We start from the raw sequence: 24,343 nt of genomic DNA, 5'->3' as shown, positions 1-24,343 counted from the left end.
TACTTTGTCAATTTTAATGTGCATTGTTTGCATTATTCAAGGCTATAACAACATACTGTATTAAAACAAGACATCTAATGAAAACTTATAAGTGTTATAATTAGTTTTCTGTAATGCCACAAGCAAACAGAACATATTACTTGGGTTTTTTCCAACATTTTAAGTAACTTTTTTGCTTCAAGATCAATTCCACACTGTGTTTGTACATGTACCTGTATAAATAAAAACTTTAATACAGGAAATTCAAATAAAGAAGATACATTACCTAAAATTGTTTGTATGTTACAGGAAATGTACAAAATACATTAACTAAAACTGTGTGTATGTTACATTTTTTTAGTGCACAACTTAATAATTGTCTTGATATATATTCTTGTAAATGCCTACTTTTGAGTCTGACATAAGATAAATTTGTTTTGTTAACTCAGTTAGTAGAGAAGGCCGTCATAAAAAGGGCTGCATTTCAGGGTGTTTGTGGAAAATACAGTTACTGAAGGAAAGTTGATATTTACACAAGGGAAGTGCTTGTTGTTTTTCATCTGCAAATATTCAAACAGGGTTTATTAAAGATGAATATACACATATTTAATACATCCCCTGTGGTTACTAAGAACTGAGAAAATGCTAGCCATGGTGAAGAGAAATCCCTGTGAAATCTAGAGGCATCCAAAATATGGAGGTAAAACGTTGAGATATAACAACAACCAGTACAATACAACTACTAGTATAATAGTATTTGTTCTAAAAGACCATACAATTAAATTGTAGTGTAATGCTGAAAAGTGCGAATGACAGTAACTTTTGAAACTTACAAGCCTTTGTGTTGAAGCATGAAAGGGATTGATTTCTGTTAAAATTGTCTCAATCAATTCTCAGCATTATCATAGTGTTAGCCTTTTTTATGGCGATATTACTTCTTAGGAACCAGTGGATTGTAAAAGAGCCTGGAAAAGTTCACCTGATTGCTGGTGAGGTGCACTAACTTTGTTCACCTGATTGCTAGTGAGGTGCACTCAATTTGTTGACGTTTGCAATTAGTGCTGAATGTGATTAATTTAGAATTATTTGTGCTAAGCTTATGGTTTTCAGTATAAAAATGAGGTGTGTGAGATGTGTTCTCAGCTTTTGATGTTTATTTTTTCAATGAGAATGACACTAATAGCTGACCAACCATCTAACAAAAGGTCACCTTACTATAACAGCGACCTGCCTTCAGCCGCCACTATGACCACATCCATGACCAGCTGCTGTATACAGGTAGGACTGTCCTTCATTACCAAACATATGCATCTCTACTATATATACATCAAAACGATACCAAGACTCCACTCAAAGAATTTTTAAACGGACTGTCACAAACAAGGTATTTTATTTGATAAATGTTGCAGTCTACTCATCTAAGAATGATTGCTATTTTCAGCAATAATTCTCAAAATCAATATGATATTACCAGTATATCAAGGCAAAAAAAATCACAACAAAAGAATTATCTATGCCATTGGGAGCATTTTCAATGCAATTAAACATATATGAGCTGGGTCATAAATATATTCTTTGGCCATATGGGGCCAGCGTAGCTCTAAGACAGCCTGAGAGGTAAGGCAGGCTGGTAGGGAGGTACCCTATACTCTATAAAGACACGAGAGCTTCTGTGGTTGCATAACAGTTTTTCTGCCATGTTAAAAAGACCGTAAATGGGACATCATCTCAAAGCAAACGGACCCAATCCCAAACAGATATTTGTTTTCTCCCCAATTTCCCTCAGCCCCCCCCTCCCCAAAAAATAGATTTTTTTTCAAATTTAATTTTTAAAAATATTCCAATTTGGCCCATTTTGTCAATAAACAATTCCCAAATTTGCAATTTTATCGATTTAAAACATCCAAATAGACTAGACTCCTTTTCCCAAAACGGCTAGAAAAAACCTGCATAAGCATACATGGTAGCTCCAGGATGGTTTTACGCTCTGCAGGCCACATATGGCATTAGACCCATTTTGAATGACACAGCTCAGTTAACCCTTTACCACTAAATTACGTATTTTCAAGCATTTGTAGTCCCTTAGAAAGTTATATTTTATTTAAGACTTTTCTTACTAGATTCAAGTTTTTGAGGCTTCATCTCCGAACTTTAGATACTGATGAGCAGCAAACAGCATAAAACCTGAACAGATTGCCAGTTACTCACAGGCTGTTCTGGTTTTATGCTGTTTGCACATAGCCATTTGCACTTATCTTCTAAGTGGGAAAGTGTTAAAAATAATACAATGTAACACTTATATGACAATACAACATCCTAATAGCGGTTATTTTAACAGCCAATACTTGATTTATTATCCATAACAATATAACTTGTACACTAAAATTATTGATTGCGCAATAACGGCATTTTCACTGTTGTGTGCATTAACACATAAAATCATTAAACAATTCTCAAAGCAAAATATAATTAGATATTTTAAAATTTAAAATACTTTAATTAATAATAATATTTGTACAGTAAAACTTTTTTATCCTAAGATGAAACAAAGATCCTCAAGATATACTGTTAACATAAAAAATCATACGAAAGCATTTCTACAAAACGGCATTTTATGGCACCAAATTTGAAAATCTCCCATTCAAAAGTTTGTTCTTAAAACACTAAAAACACCAAATATACATAAAATCACTTGGGTACTAGTACAACTTAAAACACCGACACGTTATAAAGTACTTCAAAACTTTCAGTCAGTTTTTCACTGTCACATAAAACGCCACTTGCCAAACAATTGTCACAAAAAGCAGCATCAACATTAAACCAGTTGCTGCTAAGCAACATCAAGAATCAACAGGGAAAGGTCAAGTATCACATGATATACAGGGTGGTGTTGAATGTAAAACAATTGTATGCCACATCTATCATTCAATGAATTTGCATACATGGCAAAACTTCAAAAGTAAGCCCGTTTCCTGCTAATGTTAAACCTACACAATGAAAAGTATCAAATTATGATTTTAATATTTACACCTAGTTATGTGGTATTCCGGTACATTGATAAATATCACACTACATTTGCCTTGCTTTTTTAGGGACCATATTACTATGTTCATGCTTAAAAAATCTTTTTTTCCACTTAAGTGCTTCATGTCATTTTTCTCTGTTTGATCAAAGGCATGACTTAAAGGCCTATTACTATAATAAACAATATAGAACATCACCCTGTAATTTCCCCCAAAAAGACCCTAAACCCTGACACATTCCACAAGCCCCTTAGGGGCCAGCAGGCATGGAGAGGGCTCACACAGGCTCGAGACCCGAGTCCACTGTGCTCACTTTCACGTCTCCTTGGGAGCTGAGACTGTCAAGGGTCTTCTTGATTCTCAAAGCAGTCAGGCGGGCGCCTGCATTGTGGTACCAGCATTCCTTCATCACACGCGCCATCACACGCAGCGACTGAAGATATAGAAATGTGGTGAAACAGATTGTCCCATAATTAAACACACAGGGACAGAAACAGGCTGAGGGTTAAATGATATGATTTTGGGTTTCATTGAAAATCTCATACTAGTATGAGCCTTGTTCTGGCAATCAGGTCTTAAGGTATTTGAGCAAAGAATCATCCCTGATTAGCCTGTGAATACTGCACAGGCTACTAAGGGATGACATTTTCCATATTAATGGAATTTTCCATATTTATGGAATTTTCCATTCAAAGGAAGTCTTTTCTTAACAAAAATTTAAGCCGAAAATGTCATCCCAGATAAGCCTATATATATCAGACCTACCTCGTGTGTATGCCACCTGTTGGGTATATCTGGCCTGCGTTTCTCAGTGCACACAATCTTCTTCATCTCGTCCAGGTAAGGGTCAGCAGGTACCATGTTGTAGTACGGCTGCTGGTAATCCTCATAGATGCCTGCAGCATTTAACAATTAACCACTTAGATATGTCTCATGACCAATTTGTAGGCCCTAAGAAAGTAAATTAAAGACATATCTACTCGGTCAAGTTTTAAATGTTTCATTTACAATCCTTAGATACTAATGGGCAGCAAACAGCATAAAACCTGAACAGACTGCGAGTTACTCGCAGGATGTTCTGGTTTTATGTTGTTTACACATAGCCATTTTCACTTTGCTTCTGAATGGGAAAGGGTTACAGTCACTAACTAACACTAACAAGAGCACCGCATAGTGGATGCCAACGCTCGGCTGTGGGTGCAGTTTTTAACAAGAGCACCGCCTTGCGGGTGCAGACCGCATATCTATTTTCTTTTTAAAGGTGAAGGGACTCTCATTTTCAATCACAAAGGAGGGAGGGGTGGAGTGAAGAGGGGTGTATAGTGTGGGGTAGTGGACATTTATTACATTATCTTCCAAAAATGCAGAAAAAATGCACACACAAAAAATCGGTGGGGGGGGTGTGTGGGTGAGGGGGAATTCTTGGGTGCGATGGTTGGACGGTATTTCAAACATAAAATAATAAAAATAAATATTTGTGTTTTTTAACCGTTTCAAAAAAATAATAAATTGGGGGGTGCGTGGTTTGGGGGTGGTATAGTGTGAGGGTGTGGTGGTCATTTGTGAGATGATCTTTAAAAAAAAAAAAAAAAAAAAAAATTGGAGGGGGGGGGGGGGGATTCGGGGGAGGGGGGGGGTTGGGGTGGGAGATTCTTGGGTGCAATGGTTGGACGGTATTTCAAACATAAAATAATACAAATAAATATTTTGTGTTTTTTGACCGTTTCAAAAAAAAAGTCGGGGGGTGGGGGTGGGGCGGGGGGGGGGGGGGGTATAGTGTGGTGGTCATTTGTGAGATGATGTTAAAAAAAAAAAAATAGGGGGGGGATTTGGGGGGGGGGGGGGAGGGGGAGGGAGGGGGGGGGAGGGCACAGGGATGGTTTGGGTGGAGTCTATTGTGGTATGTCAGGTTAGAGTAGTTTTGTCAAAGTATCAATCAAATCTAATCATAAATAAAGAAGTTATGGCAATTTTAGCAAAATTTAATAATTTGACCTTGAGAGTCAAGGTCAAGGTAAAATTCAACTTCCCAGGTACAGTAACCTCATGATAGCATGAAAGTATTTGAAGTTTGAAAGCAATAGGCTTGATACTTAAAAAGTAAAGTGGATCGAAACACAAAATTTAACCATATATTCAAAGTTACTAAGTCAAAAAAGGGCCATAATTCCGTAAAAATGACAACCAGAGTTATGCAACTTGTCCTTTTACTGTACCCTTATGATAGTTGCGAGTGTTCCAAGTATGAAAGCAATATCTATGATACTGTAGGGGTAAAGTGGACCAAAACACAAAACTTAACCAAATTTTCAATTTTCTAAGTATAAAGGGCCCATAATTCCGTCCAAATGCCAGTCATAGTTACATAACTTTGCCTGCACAGTCCCCTTATGATAGTTAATAAGTGTTGCAAGTATGAAAGCAATAGCTTTGATACTGTAGGAATAAAGTAGACCAAAACACAAAACTTAACCAAATTTTCAATTTTGTAAGTATAAAAAGGGCACATAACTCTGTAAAAATGCCAGTCAGAGTTACATTACTTTGCCTGCACAGTCCCCTTATGAAAGTTAGTAAGTGTTGCAAGTATGAAAGCAATAGCTTTGATACTTACGGAATAAAATAGACCTAAACACAAAACTTAACCAAAATTTTCAATTTTCTAAGTATAAAAAGGGCACATAATTCAGTCAAAATGCACGCCAGAGTTATCTTACTTTGCCTGCCCAGTCCCCTCATGATAGTAAGTAAGTGTACCAAGTTTGAATGCAATAGCATTGATACTTTCTGAGAAAAGTGGACCTAAACACAAAACTTAACCAAAATTTTCAATTTTCTAAGTATAAAAAGGGCACATAATTCTGTCAAAATGCACGCCAGAGTTATCTAACTTTGCCTGCCCAGTCCTCTCATGATAGTAAGTAAGTGTACCAAGTTTGAATGCAATAGCATTGATACTTTCTGAGAAAAGTGGACCTAAACGCAAAACTTAACCGGACGCCAACGCCGACGCCAAGGTGATGACAATAGCTCATAATTTTTTTCAAAAAATAGATGAGCTAATAAATGAAAGCTTGTCAGAAGTGATCTTGACCTTTGACCTAGTGACCCTAAAATGTGTGTGTCGTGTAGAACTCGTCAAGGTGCATCTACATATAGAGTTTCAAAGTTGTTTGTGGAAGCACTTTGATTGTAGAGCCTATGTAAAGGTTTAAACACGACGCGGTCGGCAGACAGCAGATGCCCGACGCCAGACGACAATCTAGCTATGACAATACCTTGGGTTTTCTCCGAAAACAGCCGAACTTTAAATGAGGGGATAGGACGCCATCAATGGGACAGAATGGCCGTAAATGGCTTGAATTTAAATACACAGCAGTGGCAGTCCACTGTGCTGGCTTTACAAACAGTCATTTTTCTGTCATTGGCAAGAATGAAATGTTACTCACCCCCAATGGAGCATCGCCTGGCAATTTCCCACAGGACCAGGCCAAAGGAGTACACGTCGGCTCTCTTGAAAGACTCAAAATGATTCATGTTGATCGTCTCATCCAGGACCTCTGGTGCCATGTAGCGCTTTGTGCCGACACGATTGTTAGGGGCGATATCCACGGCATCTGTGATTGAGTCGTGCCTTACTGCCAGTCCTGAAATGGACATATAGGTTTTGTTGCTTAGCCATCAAACCCTTAGATACCCATCTCGACACATTTTAAGTATCTTAGAAAATCGTATTTAATTAAGACCCATCTTACTAGATTTATGTTTTAAAGACTTCATTTCCAATCCCAAGATAATGATGCACAGTTCACAGCCTAAAACCTGAACAGACTGGGAGTTACTCACAGGCTGTTCTGGTTTTTTACTGGTTGCATAGAGAAATTTTCCCTTTACTTTTCAGCTGGAAATGGTTAAAACAAGAGATGCTTGCAGAAAGATCAAAAAGATATTTGCACGGTTATTCAGCTAATTTAACAAGATCTTCTAATAATGCTAATACATATGTTAATGACAGATATTATAAGAATGAGTAGTGGACTTGTATTTTGTTTTTTTCAAAATCCAGTCCCAAAATTAACACCAATGAATGACTTTCATATCCCTGATTTCAAATAGTTTTTTGTCCCCAAACTACAGTCCCAAAAGTACCACCAATTAATGATTTGTTTAGAATATGAGCTTTGTAGTAATAATTTAAAGAGTTGAAAAATATTAATTAAAAGTTAGAATAATTGCAGGCTATCAAAGGCTCTAAAATATGTCATCAGCAGACCATTCAATAGAAACAAGAGCTGTCAGAGGACAGCGCGCTCGACTATTCGAGTGCTTGACAGTATAACGTAAGCAATCATAGAGAAGGGGCGGGGGTATAATGTGGGTGTGTGGTCATTTAATAGATGATCTTTAAAAAATAAGGGAAAAAAATATTATTATTTTTTTTGGGGGGGGGGGGGGGTAGGGGATTCTGGGGTGTGGCAAGGGGTATGGTTTGGGTGGAATCCATTGTGGTATTCAGGTAAGTGCTGTTTTGTCAAAGTATGAATCAAATGTGATCATAAATAAAGAAGTTATGGCAATTTAAGCAAAATGTTCAATTATCTAAGTATAAAAGGGGCCATAATTCTGTCAAAATGCTTGATACAGTTGTCTGCTCTTGTTTATAGATTGGGATCATGTTGGTTAAGAAGTATGCAAAATATGAAAGCAATATGTCAAAGGACATAGAAAATATTTTTGGTGGTACGCAAACTTTAACATAGATTTTTTAATAATATGCATATTTTAAGTATAAAAGGGGCCATAATTCTGTAAAAATGCTTGATACAATTGTCTGCTCTTGTTAATAGATTGGGGTCATGTTGGTAAAGAAGTATGCAAAATATAAAAGCAATATGTCAATTGACATAGGAAATATTTGGGGTAGTACGCAAACTTTAACATTTGCACGATAACGCTAACGCTGGGGATGAGTAGGATAGCTCCACTATATATATTTCATATATAATAGTTGAGCTAAAAGCAATGTTATCTGTTGTGTCAAATGTCAATTTACATTCAACAATATTAAAGAATATTTGCAACATTATACTTTTTAGAATGTTCTTTAGCATAAGCCATAATTCTTGGAACTGATAGCTAAATATGGGCCATAGTACCACTATTGTATCTTCTGTGTTCACTCAAGTCTAAGAAATGGTTGATATCGAAACTGGAAGACTTATGTTTAAGCACTGGAACTGATTTAGTATATACTGGCCCAGGCCCTACCCAGATCAGCGATACAGCAATGTCTGCTGTTCTTCACCAGGACATAAATAAATACTTTTCTACCCAAGACGATAAATTCATACGTCTCAAATAGCTGCTAACTTCAAACACAGGACAAGATTTACATCCATAATCTTGACTTACCCAGATCAGCGATGCAGCAATGTCCGTTGTTCTTCACCAGGATGTTCTTGCTCTTCAAGTCACGGTGGGCTATAGCGGGCTTGCCTGCAATCAGAATCATGTACAGGACAGTTAGATTGTTTAGTTTAGCCCTAAAGTCTCTTTCCTGGGTTAAACAAGTTATTGGTATCTCTAACACTCTAAAGAACGCTCCCAAAATGAGGATTGAACCGCGGTCGCTAGGCAGACGCCATATCCACTACCCCCTGGATAATTACAGGGAAGAAATACTGCACGACCCTTGAAATGGCATGGGACATAATTGTATGTGTTTTTGTTCACCAGTAAGGATATGGGGCCAACTTGGTAAAAAATTGATTTATTTTGACTTAAATTTAAAAATTGTGTCATGTTTTTGTATTTGGCAACAAATACTCATAATTCAGACTGAAAGTATTTTTTATATTATATTCATTTAGGTTCAACTTACAGAGTTAAATAGGGAAATGCACGAAACATTGAATTTATTTTTAATATGTAAGATTTTTGGGTAGGGGTTGACCATCAATTGGGAATTGTAGGCAGTCATTTGGAAAAATATGTACTTTTGAGAATGGGGCAATTGTTTTGTCCAACATTGGGCCAAAAAACCCTGTATTATATAGCAAGGCAGGTTAAATAGATGGGCACAAAAATGCTTGCCTGAACAGCCTTCATCTCTTGACTACACTCACCTTTTTAGATTTAGAGAAAAAATCCTTAAGTTCTTGAACAAGAATTTATACATAATTTTATTTTATGATAAAATGCACTTGATAAAAGTACATACAGCTCCACAACATCTGGAGGTTGAAGGATTTGCCTCGCACTATCCCCCCTCCCAACCCCATACACACTTGCGCAGCGTTTTCAAGATATTTCCAAATACATGAAACATTAAAAGAATAAAACTGAGGGTTTAAATATAATCCAAACCACTTTCAGTAAAATCAAGCTAAAATTCACATTAACAGAATTGAAGGTCAGATCAAATATGTAGACATCACATGAGTTCCATATATGCTCTGGTGAGTTGAACAAAGATTTTTCTGACTTCACTTGGTCTGTATCACTTACCCTGTGTGCCCATGATTTCCATGTGCAGATGTGCCAGCCCACAGGCAATGGAGAGGGACATGCGCACCATGGCCTGGGAGCTGACAGGGGTACGGTTGAGGTAGTCAAACAGCGAGCCCTGCTCGTGGTGGTCTGTCACCAACCACAGCTGAGTCCATGTGCCATTGTCTGAAAATATCAAACGTTAAGCAGCTACAAAAGGTTAGCCTAATTTCACACATTTAAAGCTGTGTACAGTTTAATTACAAAGACTGAGTCAATTAAATGCTCATTCTTTATGGGAAAGGTTGAGAAGTCTGTTTGGGGACAACCCAGCTGCCTTCACATAAAATTGTCTGAAATTATCAAACAAGTCGCCTCGTTGGACAACTGGGCTTAATGCATGAGAGTAAAGTGATGTCCCTGTTAAGCATTGGCAGTCTACATGGGCTTATCAGGGACACCAAGTAATATCGAACTACAGTCTAACTATATGCAAAGTAAAAAGTTCTAAAAACTAAATCTGATTTTTTCTATTGTTATTTACATACTATTGCACAGTGCTCCAGCTAGGATTTGAAAAGGGCAGGGGGGCTTTTTTGTCAAAAGGGCACTTTCAATGCGCAGTATTTTGTCAAAAGGGCACTTTGGAGCGCGCTGGCATTTCTGGAATGCTTCCTGTTGCAATAAAAATTAAGCATGTTAATTTATATGATATTAATAATAGATAGAATATATTTTTCTATTATTATTAAACCATTCAAATATTATGTCTACAATGAGGAATAAATAAATTACAATGTAATAAGAAATTTATAAATTATCATATGTAAAAAGATAAAACAATAAAAATAAAGTTAAGGGCAGGGGGAGGGGCCCTAGGAAGGGCAGGGCGGAGGTTCAAAGGGGCAGGGCAGGGCGCCCTTCAATTTAGGCCTAGCTGGAGCACTGATTGCAGAACTGATGATGCTGAAGTCCTTTGTAAATTTAATCATCATTACCTTATTGAATGGGAGACTGATCTTTAAGACAACCCTTCATCCAAAATTATAAAAAAATCCCTTCTGGGCATAAATATTTGGACATTTGTGTAACAATTCTTTGGCTTAAGTTTCAATGTCATTTAGGTAATTGTAAATCACCTTTATTATCAGCTGCTATAAAGCCCAGGATGTTCTCATGGCGCAGCATCACCGTCTGATAGATCTCAGCCTCACGGAACCAGGAGCGTTCGTCCCGGGATGAGAAGATCTTCACGGCCACACACTCCCCCTTCCACTTGCCCATCCACACCTCCCCGTACCGACCCTTGCCCAGAATCTCCACCAGCTGTATCTGCCTGGCTATGGTGCGCTGAACCAGCAGGGGCAAACCTTTAGAATAGATTTACCCAAAATTATTCACCGCTTACTCTTCCATTGCCAACACAGCCAATGGCTACAAATTTGCAATATATGATAATTTTGCTAAAAGGATTTACTTTTGGCTATAAATGTATCCTTATAAAATCCCATAAACATCTTTATGTTAGGATTTCTATAGGATTCAATAGCCTCATGATCTGGCTTTAGGATACTGATGCATAACAATTCTTTTTAGTTTAACCCTTTGCCACTCATCGACGCATTTTGACACATTTGTAGTCCCTTAGAAAGTTACATTAACGCAATGACCTTTCTTACTAAATTCAACTTTTAAAGGCTTTATTTCCACCTCTAAGATACTGATGAGCAGCAAACAGCATAAAACCTGAACAGACTGCAAGTTACTCGCACACTGTTCTGGTTTTATGCTGTTTGCACATAAGCATATTCACTTCGCTTCTGAGCGGGAAAGGGTTAAAGAAAACAAGATCTGTGTTTGTGAAACACAAAGCCCTCCTATTTGCGCTTTGAAGCAGCACTGCAGCTTTTTTAGAGAAAATTGTAAAGTCCAAGGCCCACAAGCCAATAAGTGTGCCAAAATTCAATGGCACACCCTTCATCTGTAAATAAAGTAGGTAGACTCACATACCAAAAATCATCTTCATTTCTGAAAGTGTTGTTTATTAAAACTCTTGAAAATAATTATAATATTATTATTATAGCGAAAATGTTTAAGTCAAAGGCCCATTATTTCGCAAAATTCAATGGTTGGGAACCAAAATTACACTTAATCTGTAGGTCAAGTACATGTAGGTAGACTCACATACCAAAAATCAGCTAAATATCTGAAAGCGTTGCATAAAAAACCCTCAGTAAAACAGTTATTAAAGAGAATTTGTGTATGTCCAAGGCCCGTATCTTCACAAAAATAAATAGACAGTAAAGAAAGTCACACTTAATCATTCTGTAGGACATGTAGGTAGACTTAAAATATACCAAAAATCAACTCAATATCTGAAAGCGTAATGAAAAAAACTTCGGAAAACAGAATGACTGAGGACAGACAAACTGCATACTGACAGTGCAATTTCTATATGCACCCGTACCAGGGGGCATAAAAATAGCAGGCTTTTAAGTACTGGGGTTACCCTTCAGCTGAATTTCCAAACAATATATTATACTTTTATGCTTGTTTAAGCTATGAAGAAATGTTGAGAAATCATTATAATTAGTTGGAGATAAACTTTGGTTGATTTTGTGCATTTACCAATCCAAGCATTAAACACAAACACATTGGAAAAAGACAAAATCCATTTTTATCCAAAATAAGAAATCCACGAAAAGGTTTTGTTTTTTTAAACCACAACATTTCAAGCTTACGAATATAAATGATTTTCCAGTATTTAATATTACCTGATCCGGAGCCCGAATAGTCCATCATCATCTCATTGAGGGTGCTCTGGTGCCCGTCCGTGAGGAGGGGCGTGTCTATGGGCACAGCGTCACGCTGGGTGAACATGCCCTGGCGCTTCTGTTGCCGCCGATGATAGAGGATGAAGCAGACCACAAACACTGTACACAGTAGTACTATGGGACCAGCTGTAATCCCGACTAACTCTGCGATGCCAAGCTCGGTTTTCCCATCTACTGGGGAATCTGAAATTGTATGTGTAAATATAAGTGTAAAGATTAGGGATACAAACTATAAATAAGAAAGAGTATAAAGTCAAGGGATAGCGACTAACTTTTTACTGTTTGTGCCCAGAAGGAAGTGTCACAAAATACGATAACAACAGAACTCTTCACATTAATCATCGTTTCATGTTTGAAACACTTAATAATTTTCTGATTTTTAAATCGTCACAAGGTGGCAATTATAATTGGTATTTTAAAGCAAATAACATAACTACAACAAAAAATTGCAAATCTAAAACAATTTTGTCAATGTTGTCAATTTACCAAATCATAAACTGGTTCTTTAAAATCTCACTTCAGACGAACATGCAACCTTAGAAGTCTATGGCTAGAGTCATGAGTCGCTAAATCTTTCATATAGGCTTACTTTCTCATTTTTTAGAAAGCTATTTGTCACTCAGCAAATTTTCCTGATTTGACCTGTCAGAAAATGTAATAGGAAAATACAGACAATTGATTTTTTGCCACATGAAGTATTTTTTATATTAAATCTAAGATATGTTTTTGTAATAACACAACTCAAAATATAATGAGTAATGTATGCTACTTTGCAATGTAATTTATGGACTTAGCAAACCACTGTAACTGTTGTTTTGGCAAAGAGTTGTGGCTTATAGGATGAAATTTATTGTGAACAAAATGTATGATTGCAATAAGTTATGTCAAAGAACATTTATGAAAATTCATTTTAACATAAAACAATCCAAATAACACTTTCCTGAAAACTAAAGAATATTCACATGTAATGATTAAAGTGTTTAATGTGTTATATAATGCAATGTGCTAAGATAATACATATACATTTGTAAATGAGTGTAATGCACAGGGTCATGGACTTAAGTGCAGGGAAAGAAGACAGGTGAAAACATACCCACTTCAAATTATCTAAGACAAATGTTAGGTCAAATTTGGCTGAAAGGTACTATACACAATCAGTCAATAATGTCATACAATCCCATTGAAATAATAATCAAACAATAATTATATGAAGAACAACAAAAAATAACAGAAACAAAGCAAACACAGTTAAATGCAAAATAGTTGAAACAACTAAGGAGTTCTTAACATACTTTGCAATTAACACCAGCATTTCATCATTTGGGTTCAATTCCCACTGTGGGAACATTCCTTAAATTTCTCCTACAGACACCTACCGGCAGCACTGGTAACAGCCAGTAAATGGACATTTAAAACAGCCATGTTATCATACTCAAATAAATATGTTTAAACTATAAAGTGCGCAAAGTGTACTGTGCTGACAGTGTTTTTTTTCATTAAAAATCGGGTCGGGTAACCGGACCCATTACCAATGGAAGAAGGTTTATATTTTTCCCAAATGGGAGCTCAAAATTCCAAATCCCAAAAAAATAAAAAATGTGTTCATCTCCCATCCATATAAGTTCGACCTTAGTAAATATAAAACTGTCCACACTTGTATCCTCAATTTTGAAGCATTTTTTATCAAAACAACAACAACACTCATTTCCCAATTTAGTCAAAACGCCGGGACTTTTCCCAATCCAAAGGGACCCGGCCCCATTCCCAAAACAGTGAATAAAAACACTGGCTGATATATCAAAACAGCGCTCACTCTGGCCTTCAGAAAATAAAAGCAATATTTTTTTCCTTAAAAAAAATAATTGCCAAAACAAACGCGGACTTTTCCACAAAATGGTACTGAAGGCAAAAAGAAAAAAAAAACAATGAATCTCATTTTATCAAATGTAAATCTATTGGATTTAAGTTATAATATATACTTAAAAACAAGCATAATATCAGTGTCATTTTCTTATAAAATATTATCATGGCTTTACAATAAAGAATACAATCATCTACAGTTACATACATATATAGTAATACTTTAAAATAAAAAGATAAATACTTTTATTAAAGTACTATTAATAAAATAAGAAAACTGCCCTTTCAAATTGTTCATTTTTTTATTTAAAAAAAATAAATACAAAAATGCAATAAAGAAATAATATCAAAATAAAGAAAAGTATGAAAATAACAACAATAAAAATAATATGAAAAGTCCTATTCTGAATTGTTGAAAAAATAAATTTAAACTGTACAAACATTATATAAAATAAGTACATGTAAATTTTAATTATAAAGTGAACTAAAAAGAAATGTATTTCCAAATAATTAATATGGAAAAAAAGTATTTCCAAATAATTAATATGAAAAAGCCTCAGCAAATAGTTGAAAATGTATCCCGCCCTGCCCTCCATGCAGTCCCTCCTACCTGGTTCCTCAGGGAGGGGTTTGACCGATGGTTTGAGCTTCATGTTGCACATGTCCTCATAACAACACTCCACCTTCGTCTCATAGCTCGCCCCGATCGACGTCTGACACTCAAACGGTCGACCCTCAGGTACCAGGTTCGCCTTGTTCTTACAGCTGTGGAGGGGTTCAAAACTAGGACTGTAATTTTTGGCATGAAAACTTTGGAAATAGCAGGGCTCTCATTAAATTAAGCTTTGTTCTCAAGAAACAGCACCTCATGAATGTGTGGACAGTGTCGTCCCAGATTACCCTTTGCAGTTTGCACAGGCTAATCAGTGTCAACACGTTTCACCTAAACAGGTTTTTCCTTTAATATAGAGTTCCATAAAAAGAAAATTGCCATTAAAGCGGAACATATCTGCTCTGAATAGCCAACATTGACTGCACTAGCTAATCTACAATGTAGAACAATATTTTACTCACATGCATTAAGCCCAATTTACCCAGAGCCCAACTAAATTACAACTGTTTTGGTGTTGAATACATGTATTGGACTAATGTCTGGCACTCAATACAGGTTCTGGTATCTCTCACAGCTGTGAAGGGTAAACAAGAGGGCCTGAAAGGCCCAAAGTCGCTCAACTGAGATTAAAGGAACTGACCTGTTCTGTGCAGCCCAAGATGTCATAAGCACAAAATGTTCTTATGAACTTTCATGACTAGTGAACACCCTGGCAGCCACATTTTTCAACAGACCAGAACCATTTTCATACACATCCAAGATATCATTTAAATAAATACCCCGGTAAACTGACAAAGTTTCATGAAGATTCATAAGTCCATGTTTTTCAAGCAACTGGAACCATTTTCGAACTTGTCCAAGATATCATTGGGCCAAATCTTCTGACAAAGTTTCATGATGATCATACAATAAATATGGCTTCTAGAGTGTTAACAGGGTTTTACTATAGCTATATAAGGAAAAATGCAACACCCCCTTGGTGGCCATGTTTTTCCACCAACCGGTTTTCGAACTCATCCAAGATATCATTGGGACAAATCATCTGACCAAGTTTCATGATGATCAGACAATAAATGTGGCCTCTAGAGTGTTAACAAGGTTTAACTTAAGCAAAATAAAGCCATATTAGTAAAAATGCCCCGCCCTCTGGTGGCCATGTTTTTAAAGCAACCAAAACCATTTTCGAACTCATCCAAGATATCATTGGGACAAATCTTCTGAATAAGTTTCATGATGATCGGAAAATAAATGTGACCTCTAGAGTGTTAACAAGGTTTTACTATAGCCATATAAGGAAAAATGCCCCCTGGCGGACATGTTTTTCAACCTACCTGCATCATTTTTGAACTTGTCCAAGATATTATTAGAATGAATCTTCTGACCAAGTTTCATAAAGATCGGACAATAAATGTGGCCTCTAGAGCATTAACAAGATTTTACTATAGCCATATAAGGAAAAATGCCCAGCCCCTTGGCAGCCATGTTTTTCAAGCAAATGTAACCATTTTTGAACTCATCCAAGATATCATTGAGACCAATATTCTGACTAAATTTCATGAAGATTGGACAATAAATGTGGCCTCTAGAGTGTTAACAAGGTTTTACTATAGCCATATTAGGAAAAATTCCCCGCCCCTTGGCAGCCATGTTTTTAAAGCAAATGTAACCATTTTCAAACTCATCCAAGATATCATTGAGACCAATCTTCTGACCAAATTTCATGAAGATTGGACAATAAATGTGGTCTCTAGAGTGTTAACATGGTTTTTACAGGGAGTTAACTATTAAAAAGCATGTACATGTTATCTTTCTTTAACATTAGACTGTTCACATGTTTTCACTATATACATAAAGAGAAAACTGCCCCACCCCCTGGCGGCCATGTTTTTCCACCGATCATGACCATTTTTAATTCATCTATATCTATAAAATCAATCTTTCGACAAAATTTCAGGATGATAAGGCAAAAAATGTGATTTCTAGAGTGTTCACACGCTTTTTTAAATATATAAATATAAGGAAAATGACCCCCCCTGGTGGCCATGTTTTTTTACTAATCCTAACCATTTTCGAACTCAACTGTCGTTTGCAGGAAACACATTTTCTGTCAAAATTTCATGAAGATTGGACCACAAATGTGACTTCTAGAGTGTTCACATCTTTTCACTATATACATATTGTAGCAACCCCATCAAAAAATTCAACTCACAGAAATCTTAAATGAGAAAACTGCCCCGTCCCTGGCTGCCATGTTTTTTCACCGATCTGGACCATTTTCGAACTCACCGTGATATCAATGAAACCAATGTTTTGACCAAGTTTCATGATGATATAGCAAAAATTGTGACTACTAAAGTGTTCACAAGGTTTCTCTATAGCCATATAAGGAATACTGCTCCGCCCCCTGGCAGCCATGTTTTTCAACGGACCGGAACCATTTTTCAACTCAACCAACATATCATAAAGACAAACATTTTGACAAAGTTACATGAAGATTGGGCATCAAATGTGACTTCAACAGTGTTCACAAGGTTTTTCTTTTTTTTGACCTAGTGACCTAGTATTGACCCAACATGACCCAGTTTCAAACTCAGTCTAGGTATCATTGAGACAAATGTTCTGACCAAGTTTCATGAAGATCGGACAATAAATGTGGCCTCTAGAGTGTTCACAGGGCAAAATGTTGACGACGGACGACGGACAAAAGGCGATCACAAAAGCTCACCATGAGCACGTTGTGCTCAGGTGAGCTAAAAAACCAGAACATTTAACCCTTTACCACTTACATACTTCTTTAACCCTTTACCAGTTAGATTTAATAATAATAATTATCTTGTCACTTTACATAACTATTATTGGGCAGGCCTTTTCCTAGGGTATCTACTGATCCGTTTAACAGACCCATTCCCAAAGCAAAATGGTGAAAAAAAGTACCAATATGAATGAATTTTTCCCCCAATTGAATTAAAGTTATTTTTTTGTTTTTTTAGAAAGAAATGTCTAATGATCATTATACATGTACCTCAAGTTTATCTAAATAAAATAAACAAAGTACATGTATACTATAATTAATATGATCTTGTTCTTCTATTTTGAATTATCATGAAGGGTTTTATAAAAATCTATTTTGCACAAATCAGTGAACTTTTCGTGTAAAAAAATCTCAATTTGAATTGTTCAGGAAAAGGCCAGGAAAAACCTGTTGGGTTCTGAGTAGAATAGAGGCAAAATACTTTGAGTTTCAGACTTTGTAAGAAGCATGCCTCGGACATCCCTCGTTTTTTTACTGTGAAAGAGCAAAATGGTACATTAACAAACCATTAACCCTTTACCACTTACAGGTAGATACGTATTTTGACACGTGTTTAGTCCCTCAGAAAGTTAAATCTAATTAAAGACCTTTCTTATTGAACTCAAGTTTTAAAGGCTTCATTTCCAACCCTGAGATACTGAGGAGCAGCAAACAGCATTAAACCTGAACAGACTGCGAGTTACTTGAAAACACGGACAGGGGTAACAGTATAATTATGCCCTACAGTCTACAGAGTACCTACAGGGCCCCAATGTGGCATACATATGTATAAACAATAGGTTACAATGCCCAATAGACATGATATACCTTCCATTCTTCCTTGAACATCCTTGTATACAGACTATTGCAATGTGACAAACACACTGAAATGCTAAAACTGAAGTCATACAGATGAAACATGCCCTGTAGGACTAGGAGTGTACATGTACATGTTGCAAGTGCACATATCAAGGGAAGTCAAGGGGTGTGACTCTGAAGGTACCTTTTCATAATATATGTGTGATGCCAGGCATTTTCCTGGGGTATCTACAAGTCCTTTTAACCAACTTATTCCCTAACCAAATTAACCCCCCCCTCCAAAAAAAAAATTGAAAAAAAATCCATAATTTCTCCTTACTTTTTTTTTAATTTTGAAAGAAGTATGATTATAATGATTATTATATCTGAATTTTATTTAATTACATCTAACAAATAATAACTAGAATTTATTTAATTTTGGTCTTCTAATTTAAATTATAATAAACTTCCATTAAACCAGTTCTTTCCCAAACCAGAGGACTTATCGCTCGCAAAAATTCCCAAATCTTGAAATTTCATGTTTTCCCAAAATGGTCAGGAAAATGCCTGGACACTGAGTGCTGTGTTGTATCCAAGGGAACTTGCGGTTCATAGAACTGCAGCATGGGTGTATGTGTATGTCAAGTTTACTTTATTCACAAGTAATTAAACAATCAACTGTTTTGAATGCTGTTTATACATTATGAGTAAGAAATGCATTTTATGGATCCTTTGATTATCTATAAAACAGAATCACCTTTATTTACGCGTTATTATATCATGAAGCAAAAAATTATTTAAAACAAAATTGCCAAATTATCAATTTATTTTCAAGAATAATGCGTCAGAGAATGCATTATGATTTTTTGCTGTACATTTTTGTGTGAATAATTTATTTTCAGATATGCAAATAACAAGGATAGGAATTTAAATTTAATATGACTTAGCACAGAAGCTAAAGTTATCAATCAAATGTTGCATTATGGGGGTATTTGTGGAGTGATGGCTTGAATCAGTGTCACTGAGGCAGAGGTGTGTGTACCTGTTACCGTGGTAGCAACCAATGTAGGGGAGAGCACTCTATTGCACATGTCCTCATAGCAGCATTTTGAGTATGAAAGGGAGGCAACCCTTGTGTTTTGACACAGATAAGGCGCATCCGGCGTTATACTCTCTCGCTTGTGAATGCATCTGTGTGTACGAACATGTGTTGTGAACATTTCAGTGAAATATTAACACTTTACAGTTAGTTACTTTTAGAAGGATTGATCAGCAGGTTGATTGTGATTACAATTGTATTACCTCATTTTACAGAGTAATTAAGTTAACAGATACCCAACCTACCTATAAGCTAAATCACACCTCATCCTGGGAACACTGGACTTATAATACATGCCTGCAATGTTGTCCCAGATCTCATAACGGAAGACACTTTACACACATGCATCAAGCTTAGTTTTCCAAAAACCAGGGTCAATTGTTCAGATTTGGCCATGAGATGCTTTCAATAGGCTCTTGTAAGTCACAACTAGTAAAACCCGGCGATTCTTGAAAGAAAAATCTTTTTGCTGCCATAAACCACGGTGAGAGCGACACATTATAAGTTATTTCAAGGCTTAATAGAAATTGCTTAGTTTCATACTTGAAAGAAGAGGTGGGTCCCACTGGAAGAAGGCATTCCTTGATAGGAAAACAAACTTAAACTGTTGTATCAGATGATTTTTATTCATCAACAATGCAAAACTTTCATATTTTATCCTCGTTGCATTCAGGCAATTAATTAAACCTTTACCAAAAAATGTACTCACTTGAACTGGTAGACAAACTTGTCACCATCTTTGAAGATGTTGGTAAAGCATGCCCCGTCAGTGTAGCACGTCTTGTTCTCTGGACAGTTCTCATACTCACAAAGGCAGATCAGACCTGTAGGCAAAACACAGACTAGTAACAGCTTTAATGGACAGTTCTCCTATTCACACAGGCAGATCAGACCTGCAGGTAAAACACAGACTATTTACAGCTTTAATGGACAGTTCTCCCATTCACAAAGGCAGATCAGACCTGCAGGTAAAACACAGACTAGTTACAGATCAGACCTGCAGGTAAAAAACAGACTAGTTACAGCTTTAATGGACAGTTCTCCCATTCACAAAGGCAGATCAGAACTGCAGGCAAAACACAGACTAGTTACAGCTTTAATGGACAGTTCTCCCATTCACAAAGGCAGATCAGACCTGCAGGCAAAACACAGACTAGTTACAGCTTTAATGGACAATTCTCCCATGCACGAAGGCAGATCAGACCTGCAGGTAAAATACAGACTAGTTACAGCTTTAATGGACAGTTTACCCACTCACAAAGGCAGATCAGACCTGTGGGCAAAACACAGACTAGTCACAGCTTTAAAGGGACTTGTTCATATTCTTTTGTATTGTTGAAAAACATAATGTAATATGTATACTAACGTCTAACAAATATACAATGTTTTGAATAGTCTTAATATGCTACCAATTTGCACTGCATTAATTGTTTACGGTAATAAGGTGTGATGATGATGCCTGACACCGTCTATAATGTACTATTTAATTACAGTTTTATATTACGTAAATGAAAAAAACTGTGATTCCTTTTTAATCTATCTGCCATAAACACAATTTAATTGATTATTGATGACAGACATTAATCGAAAATAAAAGTCGTCAGTTAACCCCGCCCTCATACGCATTATCGTTACCGATTGGACACTAAAGTAAAACATCACAGTTTGGCGTCAGTTAACCCCGCTCTCATACACATTATCGTTACCAATTGGACATTAAAGTAAAACATCACAGTTTGGCCTCTGGAAAGTTACCTGAGAATTTGGTGGTGCATCTGTGTTAGCATACACGTACAATAAAAGTAACATGGAATTGTACTGTGACTTTATTATTCAATACTCTGATATCTTTTATCAATTGATGATCTATCAGCCTGTGTTGCTTTTTAGCCTTTTATGGGGATAAAGCGCTGAGTAAACAGAGTGAATGACCACTGACCAGATTTACTGTTGTGAGAAGTACGTCCCATGTGTTAGAATACAGTATAAATGCAATCATCAGACGTCCAAGTGACTTCCCTCATCTTTAAAACAGACGTATGACTGCCGTTTTGGGCCATAATTTATACCGAAATGTCCATCAATGGAAATGCTGACATCGGGTTTTGAACGGGAACTCGGTGCAGTCTAAATTGGACTTTAAAGTATATTTTCTGTAAACGGGGTGCATTTAAATATAAACCGGGGTGCATTTAAGTATAATTAAGAGTACCTGGGGTACATTTAAGCAGTGCTCACTCTGGCCTTCAGAAAATAATAGCCATATTTTTTTTCCTTAAAAAAATAATAGCCAAAACATATGCGGACTTTTCCGCAAAACGGTACTGAAGGCAAAAAGAAAGAAAAAACCATGAATCTCATTTTATCTATGTTTTATTAAATGTATATCTATTGGATTTAAGTTATAATATATATATATACTTAAAAACAAGCATAATATCAGTGTGTCATTTTCTTATAAAATATTATCATGGCTTTACAATAAAGAATACAATCAATGTTGTGGGTGTGACTTAACAAACCAGATCTCAGCTACAGTTACATACACATAAGAATTAAGGGCAGAGGCCCCAACCCACCCAGAGCACTAATTATACTATTTTTTATAGTTTTTCCAATTGCAATTTTTGGTGAATACTCGAAATATTATAAACCACACCTTCCGTATCACCGCATGTGTATTCGTCATTCTATTTTTGCTGTTATGAACTTCGAAAATAAATCATAATGGACGAAAAAAATACAGTATCCGAAAACGGTAATCCGAAAAATTGTACGCGTTTTGCACATGAAATATGCATAATATAAAATATTAATATGCATAATCTAAAATGTGCATATCGTTCGACTACTTTATCTCTTAATACGGCGTTTGCCATCGGCCGCAATATTGTAGACAGAGGCCAATATCAATTGTAAATGATTTATTCCAAAAATAACACTTTCGCAATGCCGATCATGTTTACATCAATTAACGTCACAGCGCGTGAGTTAAAATACACCACCTTAGTGTAATTCCAAACACGTGTTTCGTTAAAATTAGCTGACCATGGCATATGCCGGGTCGGGTCCCTTTGAATTGGGAAAACCAGGTTACCTGGTTAAAAATTGGAATCATTATGTTAAAGCAGACGACAAACAGCGGTAATTACGGGGATAATTAGTTGATGGCGATTAAATAATTATTTCATCAAGCAATGTTCAACGTAATCTAATTGCAGAAAAAAACGGCGTGCAAAACAAAACCAGCCGACAATATTAGCGGCGATTTTCAATAATGACGATTAAATAATAATTGGCGAAAAATTAACAAAGAGCTAACAGTTACCGATAATTGGTAAAGCACAGGGAGATTAAAGACGTTTTTTCCGAAATATATCACTGCTGTCGGACACTGATTGAGAAAAATGCTCTAGGCCACAATGTCGCAGAAGTTATTGACGCGTGTATGACAATACACAGGGTCGAGTGTGTACACAGGTAATCTCGTTATCGATTTTTCCTGCTTGATGGCCCGATTTGCAGGCGTTTCGCATTCGCCGGACAACATTTAGAGGCAATTTGTTTTTTTATGTAGGCGGATAAAATAATCGCCATTTTTTCTAGACAATTTTAAGAAATAATAGCCAGTTGGATAAAATAATCGCCATTGGCGATAATGTCTGGCAGCAGCGTGAGCACTGTTTAAGTAGTTCCTTAGCTGACAATGACCAAGCGAACTTTGCTTAGTAATTAGACTAATTTGACATGGACTTCATGGGGATTGAATAATTCTTTGAAGGCAACTTGTATGTTGTTCAATTAGTTAAGTAATTTTTTTACTTATTTTCTTATTACACTGGAATTTGGTCACTGGATGATATATATACTTCAGTTAAAACTATCAATAGAAGAAAATTGTAGCTAAAATTCAAGTAACGCCCAGAGTGTCAATAAAGCTTGGTAAATGTTGGCTCGGGAACTTCTTACATACATGTATACCCTGGGTACTCTTGAGTATAATAACATGTACCCCCGAGTTCGGTAATATACTAAAACATACCCGGAAATAATGGGAAATGTTCATGCTAAATCGGTTGTTGTCTGCTTTTTTTTAAATAATTAATTATGTTCACTATTATGTCAATTGTCTGTTACATGGCCTCAAATTATCAAAACTTGTACTCAAAAACCATGTTGATGATTTTTTTTTAAAGAGAAGTCTGTTTAAGATAAACAATATCAATATAAGGTAATCAGTAACGCATTTTACGACATCAGATTTTGGGAGGGAATACAGCTCAGGTACCGTCCAACATGGCAGAGTATGTGTAAGTATATTTACCCTATCCTGGGTACATGTAAGTGTTCTTAAGAGTACACAGGTAGATGTAAGTAGTACCCGAGCCGACAATGACCAATTAATTAAATCTTTAAATGCAGCGCTTAAATAATTTATTATTGCAGTACAGGTCATCACATCATGCAGAATTAAGTGTTGACAGTCCTAAATACACAAAACGGTGACGGCTGAATTGATATTAAGTGGGGTCATTGAATTTTAATAAAAAATTTACATATGTATTAGCCACCATACCGTAAAGAATAGCCGAAATATGGTAAGAAAAGGATAATAACCGATGTGCAACAAACTGGATTAGTTGGTCACTTGGTGTGTCAATTAATTTACTATTAGAAACATTTTTTCAGGCGGGAAATAATTTTTCACAACCAAACATACCTTGCACATTTGGTATAAGCAATATAATAATGACGCATACAACAAAATATCCACGTATACCCATTTTTAAGAACACAACTCCTAAAAAATATATATTGCAAATATCAATGTTTTCGTTTCAGCCATTTTGTTTTTGT

The 24,343-nt window shown here is 36.2% G+C and overlaps 1 protein-coding gene across 2 annotated transcripts; it reads right to left on the bottom strand.

Moving 5' to 3' along the window:
* On the bottom strand, nt 1-24,343 carry LOC127847583 (TGF-beta receptor type-1-like). Of its 2 annotated transcripts, none has more exons than XM_052379590.1 (10): nt 24,207-24,343; nt 20,196-20,310; nt 19,430-19,578; nt 12,266-12,508; nt 10,631-10,861; nt 9,510-9,677; nt 8,415-8,498; nt 6,452-6,649; nt 3,768-3,898; nt 1-3,435 (listed from the first exon to the last, which is right to left on the bottom strand). In XM_052379590.1, the coding sequence occupies exons 1-10, from the start codon at nt 24,268-24,270 to the stop codon at nt 3,280-3,282; spliced, it is 1,539 nt and encodes a 512-aa protein (XP_052235550.1). In that variant the 5' UTR covers nt 24,271-24,343; the 3' UTR covers nt 1-3,279. The 2 variants fall into 2 exon arrangements, with proteins under 2 accessions (XP_052235550.1, XP_052235549.1); XM_052379589.1 differs by lacking the exon at nt 19,430-19,578 and adding an exon at nt 14,796-14,950.

The sequence above is a fragment of the Dreissena polymorpha genome, chromosome 10 (assembly GCF_020536995.1).
Source record: "Dreissena polymorpha isolate Duluth1 chromosome 10, UMN_Dpol_1.0, whole genome shotgun sequence".
Lineage (NCBI taxonomy): Eukaryota > Metazoa > Mollusca > Bivalvia > Myida > Dreissenidae > Dreissena > Dreissena polymorpha.
This window is presented reverse-complemented; position numbering and strand designations above follow the sequence as displayed.